Here is a 17,384-nt window from a genome sequence, read left to right on the forward strand (position 1 = left end):
TTAACGGCAGCGTAACTCTCAAAATCCCTTTGATTTCTGCTTTTTTTTCTAACCACCCTACTCTATGTAATCAATTGCCAAGCCTGTCTATTCTTCTTTCAAAATGTCAATTACATTTATTTCCCTTTCCATTTTTTTTTTTTTTTTTTTTTTCTTTTTGCGGTATGTGGGCCTCTCACTGTTGTGGCCTCTCCCGTTGCGGAGCACAGGCTCCGGATGCGCAGGCCCAGCGGCCATGGCTCACGGGCCCAGCCGCTCCGCGGCATATGGGATCCTCCCAGACCGGGGCACGAACCCGTATCCCCTGCATCGGCAGGCGGACTCTTAACCACTTGCGCCACCAGGGAGGCCCTCCCTTTCCATTTTCATTGCCATTACTCTAAATCAGACCCTTACTGCCTATCACCTACACTAGTGTTTTCCCAACTTATTAAAACTGTCTTATAAGAAAAATATTTGACATCTTGATCTGATACAAAAACACACATATATATGTTTATGACTGAGACCATATCCCTATGAAATAACACTTTCTCTTCCTAAGGGCAATTTACCCTGATATTGTTTAAAAACTTTGGTTACATCTCTCACTGAATTGATTTCCTGACTCATTTGTGGGTCACAACCTGCACTGTGAATGACTGTGACCATTGCTAATGCTTCCTTACTGCCTCCACACTCTCCTGGCTCCTATTCTTTCTATTCATCTCCATCAGATTAAATCCTTTTAAAGCTCCATTCTAATTTTGTCTATTTCCTATCCAGCATTCTTTATGGACACCTCTAAAAACCTCAAGAAGAATGTCCAAATTTCTTACTCTAGTGTCTAAAGCTTGACTAAACCTAGGCCTAGCAAAGACATATCCAAACATATTACTTCAGCTATAGACAAACTGAACAACCCTGAACACTTGTGATTTCCTGATTCTTTTCAGACTGAATTCTGTCCCTCCCCCAGTCCTGTGATATACCTATGAAAATCCTCCTCCACTCATTCATTCAGTATATATTTAGTGAGCAGCTATATGTTCTGAACACAGAAGGGGGTCAGTGGCTGGAGTTGACCTTATGGCACTATAAATGTGAAGGTACTGACAAAATGCAAAAACAGTTACAAAAGGGGAAACAGAGTGTTACTAAATCATACACTAGAAAGAGCTTACCTAGTCAACAGGGTTGGGGTAAGTCCCCCAGAGAAAGAGCTGTTCGATCTAAGCACCAAAGGGGGCTTCCCTGGTGGCGCAGTGGTTGAGAATCTGCCTGCCAATGCAGGGGACATGGGTTCGAGCCCTGGTCTGGGAGGATCCCACATGCTGCGGAGCAACTGGGCCCGTGAGCCACAACTACTGAGCCTGCACGTCTGGAACCCATGCTCCGCAACAGGAGAGGCCGCGACAGTGAGAGGCCCACGCACCGCGATGAAGAGTGGCCCCCGCTCGCCGCAACTAGAGAAAGCCCTCGCACAGAAATGAAGACCCAGCGCAGACAAAAATAAATAAATAAATTAAAAAAATATATCTAAGCACCAAAGGATAAAAAGGAGCTACAGGAGAAAAGTGAGGGTAAAGTGTTCTCAGATGGGGAAACAGCATGCTGAAGTCCATGAGAAGAGAAACTATGGAAATCTTCCAGAAGTGAAAGACGACCAGTTTGCCTGTGGCAGAGATAATGCCAGTCAGAGCGGCCATGAGGTGGGAACAGCAGATTGTGGATGGCATTATATCCCAGGGCAAATGTCAGTATAGGCAGTATTCATCATATGCATGCTATATGCCAGGTAGTGAACACTTAAGGATTTTTAAGGCATGCTTCTTGCCCTCCAAGAGTTCACATTCTTCTGTTGGGAGTGACAGGTAAAATTGTAGTGGGATAAGAGCCAAACTAGATATATGTTCAAGTGGTTCAGAGAAAAAATTATTAACCTTTTCTGGTAGTTTGGGAAAAACTTCCTAGAGGATGTAATGTCTAAGCAGGGATTTGAAAAATGAATATGAACTGACAATGGCTTCTCAGGGAAGGGACCAACATGCACAAAATTACAGGGACATTAAAAACAAACAAACAAACAAACAAACAAACATTGCTTTTCCATGAAAACCTTCCTTGATAGCCCAGAGAAAAGTGTTGTCATGTCCCTCAGAACTTAGGGCCCCTGCACCATAATGGAGTTAGTCTACAAAATGATAATGTATCTAAGGAAAAAGAAAAAGGCTTCATCCTCACCTTTTTTTAAATCACCAGTGGAGCTTACCACAGTACTTGGCTTATAGAAGGCACTCAATATAAGTAAATATATATTTGTAGAATAAACTAATAGCTATTTACTGAATTAAAATTAACTAAGTGATCCCTTATGTACAGAAAGAATAAGAGAGTATACTTTTCAGGAGCTGGAAAGGAGATTACCTAAGAAGAAAGGGCTGGATAGTGAAATCCCTGTGACTCTAAAAGTTCAAATGGTAGGGGAAGGGCTCCAAATTGAGGTGCCTGGTTTTCCCTTATAAAAGAAGGCAACAAAAATGGATGAGATAAACAAGTGAAAAGACAGCCCTCAGAATGGGAGAAAATATTTGCAAACAAAGCAACTGACAAAGGATTAATCTCCAAAATATACAAGCAGCTCATGCAGCTCAATATCAGAAAAACAAACAACCCAATCCAAAAATGGATTTAGAAGACCTAAATAGACATTTCTCCAAAGAAGGTATACAGATTGCCAACAAACACATGAAAGGATGCTCAACATCACTAATCATTAGAGAAATGCAAATCAAAACTACAATGAGGTATCGCCTCACACTGGTCAGAATGGCCAGCATCAAAAAAATCTACAAACAATAAATGCTGGAGAGGGTGTGGAGAAAAGGGAACCTTCCTGCACTGTTGGTGGGAATGTAAATTGATACAGCCACTATGGAGAACAGTATGGAGGTTCCTTAAAAAACTAAAAATAGAACTACCATATGACCCAGCAATCCCCTGCTGGGCATATACCCTGAGAAAACTATAATTCAAAAAGAGTCATGTCCTACAATGTTCATTGCAGCACTATTTACAATAGCCAGGACATGGAAGCAACTTAAGTGTCCATTGACAGAAGAATGGATAAAGAAGATGTGGCACATATATACAATAGGATATTACTCAGCCATAAGAAGAAACGAAATTGAATTATTTGTAGTGAGGTGAATGGACCTAGAATCTGTCATACAGAATGAAGTAAGTCAGAAAGAGAAAAACAAATACTGTATGCTAACACATATATATGGAATGTAAAAAAAAAAAAAAGGTTCTGAAGAACCTAGGGGCAGGACAGGAATAAACATGCAGACAGAGAGAATGGACTTGAGGACATGGGGAGGGGGAAGGGTAAGCTGGGACGAAGTGAGAGTGGCAATGACATATATATACTACCAAATGTAAAATAGATAGCTAGTGGGAAGCAGCTGCATAGCACAGGGAGATCAGCTCGGTGCTTTGTGACCACCTAGAGGGGTGGGATAGGGAGGGTGGGAGGGAGACTCAAGAGGGAGGGTATATGGGGATATATGTATACGTATAGCTGATTCACTTTGTTATACAGCAGAAACTAACACAACATTGTAAGGCAATATACTCCAATAAAGATGTTAAAAAAAATGGATGAGAATGACACAGTACATAAAGTAGTCACCATTAAAAATGTGTAAGATTGAAAAATTCTTATTATTTTTTTAAAAAATAGTCTATCTACAAATACTGAGATAATCAAGGATTTGGCAGAGTTGATATCATTTCAGGCAGAGAACAGAGAATTTAATAGTCATCTCTTCTGCTACTTTCCCTATCTGAACCTTGAGTTTTAAGAAATTATTTAAATTAACTTCAAAATGTTCTTGTAGACATTAATAAACTCTGACCATACCAATGAATTCCAAAGACATCACTGTTTCCATGGTAACTAATGCACTTCAAAAGGAAAAAACAGAGATCAAGACTAAAACCCAGGAAAAAAATGAAATAAAGTGGTATACACAAGGCATAACATTTCTCCTTTGCATTTATGGAACATTCTAATTTCAGACTCCGAGTGCCAGAAGTATCTCAGAGGTCATCAAATCCACATCCTACTGGAAGCCAGGATTCCCTTTACAATGCAGCTATACAGTGGCTCTCCTCCAACTGCTTACAGAGCTCTCTGTTGGAAAGTTCTCACTCATTCACTTGCAAAGATTACTGAGCACCTGTCTTGCTCTGCAGGTTAAGAGATGATTAAGACATTCTACCTCTTTTTTCAAATTTTTGCTGTTTAGAAGGCAGATAACTAAAACGGGTGAAAAATGAGGGCTATAATAAAGGTATAGGAAGAGTCAAAAAATAATAGAGGGAGCATGCATTTCCAATGACTTTCATTTCCACTCCTCTTCAGCGCCACACATCCATGAGCAATCATATCCTGTACCTTGTCGTGACCCAGGACTGCTCCGACTCTGCAAACTTACACTCCGACATCCACTTTCAGATCACAGACAGCTCCTTTACTCCATAACTAATCCTGCACTAGTCCTATGAGCCTTATGCAGCCCAAGATCCTTCACCTGGAATACTTCCTTGCTGACAGCCTCAACTTTTATCCTTCAGTGGCACCCACCTAACAAAGTCTGGCTTCTTCTCTTTTAAAAACTTTTCTCTCAAGGATTTCATGATGCTTTAGAGTGAGCTGGACACATGCCTCCACCCTCATCTTACAGAATGAGAAGCTAAGCATTCACTTAAATGCTGATAGAATGGCTATTACCCTGACCTTGAAGTGGCAGTAAGAAGGATTATGAATTATTTGTTCTCATAATTTTTGGTGGCTAGCTCTAACTTTTTGCTGATTTACAGTTTAAAATCTCATATAAGTAATCTTATTTAGTTATCTGAGTAGGCATTACTTGCATCTAGTTTATCTTGGAGGGCATAATAGGAAATAATACTGTTCAGCTAAGTGCTTCATTGAGACAGTTTTCTATCTGAAATGGGCATTTGGTTACCATTGCTTTAAAATTTTTCCAAGCTAAACTTCAAACACAGAACACCATGGGGGGTTTTATCACTCATTTATCCTCATACAAAATCAGGCCCTCAAACATTTTCCGACTCTGCTAGTGAGAATACCCTCAGATCACCTAGGAGGTAAGCACACAGGCATCATCTTTACCAGGGTCCTCAATTTTCATAAGGGCATGTTGATCCAACCAGAGCTCCATGGCTTACTAACTGTGTACAGGTCTGCACTAACTGGCAAGGGAGAACAGGTACTTGTTGAAGAGGATCATCTCAACTCCACTACTCTACAATTTAATACTTTTCAGAAGCTCCCCTGAGATAAAAACATTTACAAAAGCTTCCCTGAGAGTCTATTCATTCTAATACATCATTGGTTCTTATACTGCATCATGCTCTCATTGAAGAATTCTCTCCATACCAAAACAAACACAAAGTGTACAGTTTGGTGGGGATGGGGAAGGAGAGAGAATCATGAGACCCTCTGAAGCTAATCCCTGGCTACAGTCTAAAAAGCTCTGCTCTAGGCACAAAAAACAGACATACGGATCAATGTAACAGAATAGAGAGCCCAGAGAGCCCACACCTAGAGTCAATTAATCTTCCACAAAGGAAGCAGGAACGTACAATGACAATCTAGTCAGCAAATGGTGTTGGGAAAGCTGTACAACTACATGTAAATCAACGAAGTTAAAACACACCCTCACGTCATGTACAAAAATGAACTCAAAATGGCTTAAAGACAAATATAAGACATCACACCATAAAACTCCTAGAAGAGAACACAGGTAAAACATTCTCTGACATAAACTGTAGCAATGTTTTCTTAGGTCAGTCTCCTAAGGCAAAAGAAATAAAAGGAAAAATAAACAAATGGGACCTAATCAAACTTACAAGCTTTTGCACAGCAAAGGAAACCATAAACAAAATGAAAAGACAACCTACAGACTGGGAGAAAATATTTGCACATGATACAACTGACAAGGGCTTAAGTTCCAAAATATACAAACAGCTCATACAACTCAACAACAAAAAACCAAACAACTCAATCAAGAAATGGGCAGAAGAACCTAAATATACATTTCTCCAAAGAAGACATACAGACGGCCAATAGGCACATGAAAAGATGCTCAACATCGTTAATTATTAGAGAAATGCAAATCAAAACCAACAAAGAGATACCATCACAGAATGCCCATCATTAAACAGTCTTCAAATAACAAATGCTGGATAGGGTGTGGAGAAAAAGGAACTCTCCTATACTGTTGGTGGGAATGTAAGTTGGTGCAGCCACTATGGAGAACAGTATGAAGGTTCCTCAAAAACTAAAAATAGAGTTGCCATATGATCCAGCAATCCTGCTCCTGGTCATATATCCGGACAAAACTGTAATTCAAAAAATACACACACCTCAATGTTCATAGCAGCACTATTTACAAGAAAGAGCCAAGACATGGAAACAACCTAAATGTCCATTGACAGATGAATGGATAAAGACGATGTGGTATATAAATACAATTGAATATTACTCAACCATCAAAAAGAATGAAATAATGCCATTTGTGCCTACATGGATGGACCTAGAGATTATCATACTAAGTAGAATAAGTCAGAAAGAGAAAGACAAATGCCATATAATATCACTTATATGTGGAATCTAAAGTATGACACAAGTGAACTTATCTATGAAACAGAAACAGACTCACAGACATAGAGAACACACCTGTGATTGTTGGGGGTGTGGTTTGGACTGGGAGTTTGGGGTGAGCAGATGCAAACTATTATATATAGAGTGGATAAACAACAAGGTCCTACTGTATAGCACAGGGAACTATATTCAATATCCTGTAATAAATCATCATGGAAAATAAAACCAAAAAGCTCTGCTCTATAAGCTCAAAAATCTAACCCTGAATTAAGCAAGGCCACTAGGAGCCATAGAGATGGAAGCATCACATTGGCTTCTTACTGAAATTCTTGTTCTAAACCACTCTCTGGCACAAGTCCACTTGATTTTGATGAGGCACACTAGGAGGAAGAACCCTCTATTTATGGTTACAAAGGTTACAAAAATGTGTTCATTACATACAGGGTTTCTTTTATTTCTGAGGACCTAGAGAGTTATGCCTCTCTTCTCTCACCTCTGCTTCTCTTGAGCATCAAGCTTTTTTTTTTTTTAATTTTATTGAAGTATAGTTGATTTACAATGTTGTGTTAATTTCTTCTATATAGCAAAGTGACTCAGTTATACATACATACATACATATACATATATATATATTCTTTTTCATATTCTTTTCCATTATGGTTTATCACAGGATATTGAATATAATTCCCTGTCCTATACAGTATGACCTTGTTGTTTATCCATCCTGTATATAACAGTTTGCATCTGCTAATCCCACACACCTGTCCCTTCCCTCCCCTACCCCCCCACCCCCCTGGCAACCACGAGTCTGTTCTCTATGTCTTTGAGTCTGTTTTTGTTTCACAGGTATGTTGATGTGTATTGTACTTTAGATTCCACACATAAGTGATATCATATGGTATTTATCTTTCCCTTTCTGAGTTACTTCGCTTAGTATGATAAGCGAAGTATGATATTCTTTATCCATTCATCTGTCGATGGACATTTAGGTTGCTTCCATGTCTTGGCTATTATAAATAGTGCTTCAAGCTCTTTCTTTTAACCTCATGGAAATGGACAGTTTTATAATGGTCCTATGTTTCTCTCCCCGTGGCTGATGGAAAATTCATGGCATACTTCTAGCATGTATTTAAGTCCCCTAATGGCATGCAAGTTATTTACAGACTTCACTTCTGACTCCACCTGATTTTAATTGTCCTTTCTCTTATTTTTATATTTTTTTGCCATTTTTGTATACAAAATTCTTAGATACTTTCAAGAAAATGGTGAGTTACAAATGAGTTAAACTGTAGAAGACAGAAGGAAAAAAGTTATCTTTTTCACCTGTTTCCCATCAGTGATCTGTTCAAGTGTATCTACCTAAATAACTTCTTAAAATTCTCTTATTATTATTTTTTCAGTGATAGCTACAAATAATTGAGAAAGGTAGTACTTGTTCAGAAAATTCATGCCTGAAGGATGTTCTAGAATTCTCTTTGATTAATATAACATGCATACATGTTTGCACCTATATATGTGTTTTTAGAGTAACCATTAAAATGAAGTAGGGTGTTCATACAGATTTCTGCACAGAACTAAATTAAAATTTGGATTGTATTTCTCAATGATTTGCTTTTTCAGTTAGAAGTGTTTCAGATTTTTGCAACAATGAAGGTGTAAATGCTTACAGGTACGTGGACTTTTCGAAACATCTCAGCTCCCTTACGTGCGTCCATCAATGCAATGTCCTGGGGTGTGGAGATAATCACAGCTCCTAACCAAAAGAAAACAAAAAGACAGCAAAATGATGCTATCATATAATTCCTTATGGAAAGATTACTTCCAAAACTATGTTGATTACACACTAAAAGAGTCTACTATATTAACTATTTAGGTAATTTGTATAAATTTCACATACATGAATGGGAAAGACAAGGAAATGTCTACTTTGCTCTTGCCTATTTTTGACTCCTCACTCCTAAAATTACAACTGACCTGTGATTCAAGATCACAGCTGTATCATCAGAACCTTCCTCCTTTTCAGACAATGTGCTACATAAAAGATGCATAACGTAGGCTTCACTTTAAAGAACCTAACACCCTACTTGGGGAGACCCAAAAATTAAGGATTCAACACAATGTACTAAGCATTTTAATAAAGGTAGGCCTAGGATGTTATGGAGTTATAAAACAAGAATAAAGGAAAGGTAACTAATTCAATTTAGGGGAGGGGATAGCGAAGGTGATAATGGATAGGGTCAGGAAGCAGACGATAAGAAGAAATAGGGCAAAGTTTCCAGAAAGAAGTGGTAGCTAAGCTGAGTTCTAGAAGTTTGTATTACAGAAAACTCACTAGAGTAGAATACACTGTGGAGAATAGTTTGGTGGGGTAAAACTAGGAGCTGTGGCAGAAGTTCAGATGCAAAACAGTGGTAGCCTGAACTAAGGCAGCACTGAGAGTAGATGGAGATGGAGGCTTTCCTGGGTCTCCACTATTATCTCACAGAAACCAGATGGTTTTGAGAGCTTTGAGGGAAAGGGCAGTGCAATTTTTTCTGTAAGTGGAAACACCAGAGACCTGGTTATGATTTGTAGACTCTATGAGTCTTAAGTTTTGTGGTTTCTTCTAGATAATAAACTGAAAAAAAATGAACATATCCCAGATCACCTGGATGACCATCATCTTATAACTAAATATACACTGCCATGACATTTCAGCATCCAAACCATCAAATTGGCAGTTCTTTGTCACAGCTAAGGAGAACAGAGGTATAATTTACAATAAATAACTGATGGCACCAAGTGAAGAGCAAATGATGCTGTTAAAGAGTACTGTCGGAAGGGATAATTTGAAAAAGTAAGAATAGAGGAAAGTGGAAGTGGAACCAAGTTCTCACAAAGCATGTAGCAATATAGGCACGCCAAACTCAGAAGAACTGTGCAATAACGTCTTTAACATCTTTATTGGAGTATAATTGCTTTACAATGGTGTGTTACTTTCTGCTTTATAACAAAGTGAATCAGCTATACATATACATATATCCCCGTATCTCTTCCCTCTCCCTCCCTCCCACCCTCCCTAACCCACCCCTCTAGGTGGTCACGAAGCACCGAGCTGATCTCCCTGTGCTATACAGCTGCTTCCCAAAACTGTAAAATAAGTTTTACATTTGGTAGTGTATATATGTCCATGCCACTCTCTTTGCCCCAGCTTACCCTTCCTCCTCCCCGTTTCCTCAAGTCCATTCTCTAGTAGGTCTGCATCTTTATTCCCATCCTGCCCCTAGGTTCTTCGTGACCATTATTATTATTATTTTTTAGATTCCATATATATGTATTAGCATACGGTATTTGTTTTTCTCTTTCTGACTTACTTCACTCTGTATGACAGACTCTAGGTCCATCCACCTCACTACAAATAACTCAATTTCATTTCTTTTTATGGCTGAGTAATATTCCATTGTATATGTGCCACATCTTCTTTACCCATTCATCTGTCAATGGACACTTAGGTTGTTTCCATGTCCTGGCTATTGTAAACAGTGCTGCAATGAACATCGTGGTACATGACTCTTTTTGATTTATGGTTTTCTCAGGGTATATGCCAGTAGTGGGATTGCTGGATCATATGGTAGTTCTATTTTTAGTTTTTTAAGGAACTTCCATACTGTTCTCCATAGTGGCTGTATCAATTTACATTCCCACCAACAGTTGTGCAATAGTATTTAGCTACAAATTCATCTTGCAATTGGTATTTTCATTTCAGCAAAAACTTCATCTTTCATATTAATATCATTAATTTGAATTTTATTGATCTTGTAAGTTTGCTGGAATTTGTTATTTTTTTAGTTTTTAAAAATTATATAAGAGCTATAAGTTTAAGGAATCTGTGTTTATGCTTAAAGTAGTCTAATAATAAAAATAAGTCTATTTGGGGCATAGGGCAGATTATTTTCCTTTAGAAAGAGGGTCTATTCATTAGTTAAGTTTCAGAAACACTAGCTTTGGAATTCAAACAGAATCAGTATTCAAATTTTTATTCCATAGCTGACTACTGGTGTGACTAGGGTAATAACTTAATCTCTTTGAGATTCAGTTTCTTCATCTACAAAATGGCATAGTAATACTTAGGTCACAGGGTGCAATAATTTAATGAACTAATGTACATAAGATACTTGACATGATGCCACAGGGTAAACATTCAATAAATGGTAGCTGTGTTGGTAACATCATTTTTGCTATCTTTATTATTGTTATTAATAAAAATGTCTTAGAAGTTGCTAGCAAGGTCATTTTCATATTTGCCATCAGGCAGCTCATCCTACTTTTCAATTTGTTCCATGGATCACTACATTCTTCTACTTTGATTTATTCTTCCGAAAAAACCAAAAATGAATTAATACTTCTCTTTTCCCTCTTTTAAAGATTGATGGAAATAACCTCTCTGCAAAAGTGTACTCAACTCTACTCTTCACAACCAATGTATCTCCATAAATTGCCACCTTCTAGATTCTGTTATCATATCCAGGCATTTGGAGGGGAACTAATTCCAGTTCTGCCCCCATCCACCTGTGTGACTAACATTGGGCAAATAACTCAGAATCACTCAGGTCTCAGTTTCCTTAGCTGTAAAATTAATGCAAGGACAGTCTTCAAGGTCTCAGCTAGCTCTCTGATTATAGGATTTAGCATTCCCTCTTAACTATAGTTTCCAAAACCACCCCTGTTCAACCTGACTGCCTCAGTAATCCTATTTAAGCAAGTGTGAAAGACTACCTCCTCCAAAAATTATGGCCCCTCAATCTCAGAGCCATTCTCTTCACATGGAAGCAAAACCTCCTTGGCTATTTCCTCCAAATTCTCTCATAACTATATTCTAGTATGCAGGGAGTTTTCTATTGCATTAGACCTAAAAAGCACCTTTAGCTTTCATATAATATAAACATTTTTTGTTTGAAACACCCTTTGTCCACTATTTGTATTACTACTGCACAATATAGTTTCATGGATGGTTATGATTTTTCTCAATTTTTTATCAAACAAAAGTAATAACACAATGCTGTGCACAAAACAGGCACTTAACAAAGGATCAGGGTTTAAATAATTTTCCTATATTCTGAAATCGTTCTAGACTACAACTGTATGAACTCTTAGTTCATAACTCCTTGAACCAGGAGTCAAAAGCTCTGGATTCTGGTTTTGTTGACTATCCTAATGTACTATACAACCTTGAATAGCTCACTAAATCTCAATACATCTCAATTAACTCCTCTATACAATGACCCTATTTCCATTGGTCCAATTTAATTTTAAAGAGCTGTCTCATTTTTAAAAAAGAATGTAAAACTGTTACAAAAATGCTTGGTGACATTATTTTTATAGCTATAAGACCCCAGAGAGAGGGATTAAAGTGACTTGGTTTCCTCTGTACTTAAACCTAACACAGTATCACAAATAAGCATCTATGCCACCTGAGTTGCTTTGTAATCTAAATAGCACCACTCATATATCATAGTAACTTTTTGACAAGGACAACGATCATCTTCCATGTCCCATCAAATGCTCACAAAACATGTAAACATTCCATTGGAACTACCAGCCACATTTATAAAAGACTTTTGTAAGTTTTTTTTTCCTGAAATATATGTTCTTGGCTAATGACTAAGTCCTTAATCACAACACAGTCAGTCTTTAGAATACTCTTCTGAGAAAAAAATTTCTAGCCCTTGTTAAAAAATACAAAAACATAACTGGCTCATGCATATATCACACCTCTTTAGCTATACCAAATTTTAGTACATCATACAAGTAACCATTTCAGATACCCCTAAAGTGACCTCTGGAATTTATAAAGAAATAAAGCAAACAAAAGACAAACAAAACCTCCAGTAAAATTAATCATTAGCCAATCTGTGCATCACAACACATATTTTTAAATATTAAAGGAATTATGTTGATTTTTTTCTTGTTAATACATCTCAACTTAAAACATGGTCTCCATATCTGATATTACAGTTTATCTCTATATTTCTTGCCTTCTACTTAATAAATTTTAATTTTTCTCAGGGACCCTGGAACATGAACCAATATGAACTAGCCTGGATTTTCCCCTTTATACCATCACTGATATGTCACTTCAGTTTGTGATGGTTTGTTAGAAAACTTGTGCTCCCTCTACTGACCATAAAGAATGCTAATAGCAACAAAGAGAATGTTTAGTTTGCAAAAAATGGAATTATTTTCTGGGGGTAAAAACACAGTATCATAAAACACCCATCTCAAGAATCCCATGGAGAATTTTCTATCCATTGTCTAGGGTAAATGTCTAAGTCCAAATAATTAAATAATATTGTTTAAATGTTATTTTCCAAGTTGTAATCTGTGTAAGGGCTTTTTATCAGCTGAGATTTACTGTAAGAGGCTAGGTGTCTATCGGATTCTGGCAAATATGTAAACATCCTAAAAAATAATTATTTTGAGTATTGTCTTAATTGCCAATTCTCTTGAGTATTGAAAGGAAAAAACTGCGTATCTGGATTTGGGTCAGAGTTCATAGTAGTTAAGCATTTAAAACTGATTATTCCAGATGTTAGGAAAAAACTGCATATCTGGATTTGGGTCAGAGTTCAGAGTAGTTAAGCATTTAAAATTGATTATTCCAGATGTTAGGCTGATCGTAATTATACCAGTGTGGAATTACTCAATTATGCCATTCTAAGTCTCCAAGGCATAAATTGTATCTAATTCCCAGGCTTGATTGAGAACTTCAGTGCTGGAACCTAATAAAAATGTACAACAGAAACTGCCCATAATTATACCTGGATGAGTAATTCTATACAGTCCTTGAGCATGTCCGTGTAAAGTCAACTAAGACTTAAAAGAAGAAATCAACTGCTATTCTTAATGTTCACAGTGCTCTAATATTTACTGCTACTGATGCTCCTTGACTTATTTAAAGATACTTGCAGCAAAAGAAAATAATCATTTTCTGCTAGCTTAACATAAACACAATTGTTTACTGACTATAAAGGAGGTTGGTATTTTCTAGCTTTCCCCTGTCATTCTCCTCTACCACTCCCAAACCTCCTGAATTATAAACATTATTTGCTTTAATATCAAGGAATGCCCACCAATATTAGCATCAGATTAAGTAAAACATAATTAAAAAGGTAAAGTCACATCAAATGTACCCACAGACTGTGTTTCAACAGGGAATATAAGTAATTCTTTCATGAGTCACTGTTTTGGACTCTATGCTCCATTCTAGCAGAGGAGAGAGAGAATTGACTACACTCACAAAGGGGATATGCTTTATTAATTTAAAGATCAATCATTTTGCTCACTTTAGAAATGAATTTTGTTATAGGAAATGATGTCAACTGCTGCCAAAAATAATTATAAAACACAATAATTAGTGGAAAGCACAGTATTTCAAAGTCATTGGTGAGAGAGAGCACTTGCACTTTGGAACTTAATTAAGAATTCAAGTTTGTCAAAGGAATCTGGATGCATATCTACTGTTTAGGGATAAATATTGGCTCTTCAATAATGGAGTCAACAGGCTTCCAATCACCTCACCTTAATGATGCTAACAAAGAATTCACCAGGGGGTCCAGACTACATTCACTGTGAACCACTGGGGACAGGTGAAGCTTCTGGAGATTCTAAAGAGCTTGGGCTGGAACCAAACAGTTCTCTTATGCTCACACTTTGCTCTCTCTCTCTCTTTCATTCTCATCCTCCCCCCAACTTCTGATATTTCCAGTAAAGTTAAGATAAAATCCTAGCTTCTCTCCAGTCTTGAATCCATCATTATGTTGATCAGTAAACACCTAGGGGAGCCTACTTGTTGTACACATATTTCTCTTCAACTCAGAGAACTCTTTTGCTCTTCTGTGAGCGTGTCTGTTCATGTTGGGCTCTTAGATTTAATATTTTGTATTTCAAATTCTGTTAGATGCACATAAAGCTCAGCCTGCCCGTGCTCACAGGGGGCTACCACCAAAGGCTGTTTGTTTAATAATGAAACACATTCCTTTTTATACATATTCTTTCTCTAACATAAACTCCAGAGAGGAGAACTGCTATACCCTGATTACCTTAACTTTATTTAGCCAGGTGTATTTCAGGAAATAAAGGCTGAGACTTTATATGGAAAAGCTTTGCTCCATTTCCAAATACTGTCATACTTAAGACGTGAAGACATTCTTCAGAGCTACACATCAAACTCTGATCAAATTTCTAACATCTATGACAAAGTGCAAAAATTTTTAAATGATAGACTGGGGGACTTGTACTTTTTCTACATATAAATGTTTAATAGATTTAAAAGTAGTTTCTAATATGAATCTGACTAGCCATTGGCCATTAACTATTCATTGAACTTTAAGATATTAAGGAATTTTAGCTGTCAGACATATTATGAAGAAAATGCCTAGAAATTCTTCAACGACAAAACTGAATGAACTATATCAGAAGCGTCCCATCCAAACACAGCCTAGATAATCAAGGAATTCAAACATCAGATAAGCTGGTCTAGACAAAGTGATTCTGAAAGCTGACTATATAAGAATCATTTGGGAGTTTTTAAAATCCTGGGTCTTTCCATGTCATAGTTCAAAAGTTAATTCTCGGGCTGTTAACTAACATACTATAACTTCTACCTATAATATATGTTGACCCAAATACAAGAGCCCTGCTTCTTAAATTTAGATTGGAAACATTGTTGTTCATTAACCAATGGCATTATATCAGTATTTGCTTTATAATTTGATTCCCAATCTAACAAGGACTGAAGTTTCAGACTGAGTACCAGGAGTGTCCTTAAAGATAAAACATTGGCCACTAATATGTATAAAATAGATAACGAATAAGAACCTGCTGTATAAAAATAAATAAATAAAATTGTATTTAAAAAAAGGATAAAACATTGGAATACAATTCCTAGTCTTTAACCCTTGGCTACAATTTGTCTAACAACAAAACAAATTAATTTTGGAAAGAATTTTTATAATTTGATGGATAAAACAATAATTCTCTTCCACATCATGCGATTCTTTGCCAAATATCCATTAATTATAATCCTGTCCAACATTTGCATGGAAAGACACCTGGAAGAAGTCCAAAATTGACTGTCTCCTTTAAAGTTTCACACTACAAACTGAAAACATAATGAAGATTTACTATCTCTGAATACCAGGAAAAGCTATGACCTAAGTCTACCACCTATTAGGTACAAGCATGTTTCAAGCTTTACAATTTGAGGTAATTGTAAATTATAAAATGTAGGGGAAAAACAGCACAAAAATCCGAAGTAGCCAAATATGGCCCATGGTCATTTACTTATTTAATGATGGCAACAGTAAGTTTCTGATTCTCCAAACCCCAATAGGTTTTCATGTTATAAAAACTACTGTCCAAATTGGCAGTCAAAGAGTATTACTGTAAAAGAGATAATTGAGGCCAAACTGCTGTTGGTGGGGAAAATACTAGTGTGGACTTGTACAGCTTTTTCTTAAGAATCTATCATGAGTGAATAGGAGTTCAGTTAAAGTGGCAAAAGGCCCAATGCCTTTCACAAGCAATAAATGCCTTTCACTTTAAATGATGACTGAAATATTAAGGTGGCTTAATTTAAAATTCCCACCCCATCTCATTTAAGTGAATGAGAGGCAGAAAAGCCTCTGGCTTTCCTTCTATCTGCAGAGTCCAGACAGGAAGAAAGGGCATCGCCTCATTTTCATAATGTAATGCCAGTCTGGTAGTGCAGCTTCTCTTGAGCCCATGGATATTTAGCATATTGTCTGACTACTCTGCCATATATAGTAGCTTCTCCCTCCCTATAGAAAAGAAATCAAGACAGGAGCCACACTAGGACTACTTGGCTGTTTTCTCTGTCCTCCCCTGGAAGAAAAAGAGAGAGGACCAAGATGGGATCATGTTGCTCCCCTTGTGAGTGTTCAGTCTTTGTCCCTTCTCTTATAAGAACCATTTCCAAAAGTTTTATTCCTGCATCAATCTTTATTTAATGAAGTGAAGGAGAACTTTTTTCATAACTCTACCCTATCAGAATAAACTCTTCTATCCATTACTCCCCACTGCAACAAAATATACTTACATAAGAGTTTATCTCCAATATAAATATTCTATTCATTAATTTGATGACAGTTAAATTTTGCTTTCTGATAGCATGGATTTTCACTAATTTGACTGTACTACTGATATCTGTATTAGCTTCAAACTTTTAGAGGGCAGGAATCTTTGCTTTGTATTTCATGTATTGCAAGTCAGTAATTCACAGTTATAATGATGATCATGAAGAAAAAAAAAACTTCTGGATATTTTCCACTTGCTGTGCTCCACTTCCTTCCTCTCCACCTTCCCCAAGCTCTGTTTCATTCTCTGCCCTGATCAGTGCCCAGGTAGCTGACCTCTGTGGACTGTATCACCTGAGTTTCCTTACCCTCTGGTTTTCAATAAGGATCTGCCAGTAGGAGGTATCAGCGGGATAGGAGGCTGTGGGAGGAGAAAGAGGCTCTAGTACTGTTAGTACCACACACAACTGCACCCTCCCTGCCTTGCAGGAGTTCTGACCTTGGCTCTGTTCCTCTGTGGCCACAAATCCCAACAGGCAGCTCCTCCTCCATGGCTTCAGCAGTCGCCAGGTCCCACTGACACAGTTCACTCTCTGCCCCTTCAGGCAGAGAGACAGTAAAAATTCCTACTGTCA

The 17,384-nt window shown here is 37.3% G+C and overlaps 1 protein-coding gene across 6 annotated transcripts in view; it reads right to left on the reverse strand.

Annotated features, from left to right (window-relative positions):
- Positions 1–17,384, reverse strand: part of NUBPL (NUBP iron-sulfur cluster assembly factor, mitochondrial) — a 346,077-nt gene that overhangs the window by 26,539 nt on the left and 302,154 nt on the right. For all 6 annotated transcript variants that reach the window (XM_060096336.1, XM_060096333.1, XM_060096335.1 and 3 more), the window contains one exon: positions 8,344–8,429. In XM_060096336.1, the coding sequence (XP_059952319.1) occupies positions 8,344–8,429 (86 nt within the window). The remainder of the gene's footprint in view (positions 1–8,343; positions 8,430–17,384) is intronic.

Source organism: Mesoplodon densirostris, chromosome 4 (genome assembly GCF_025265405.1).
Source record: "Mesoplodon densirostris isolate mMesDen1 chromosome 4, mMesDen1 primary haplotype, whole genome shotgun sequence".
NCBI lineage: Eukaryota > Metazoa > Chordata > Mammalia > Artiodactyla > Ziphiidae > Mesoplodon > Mesoplodon densirostris.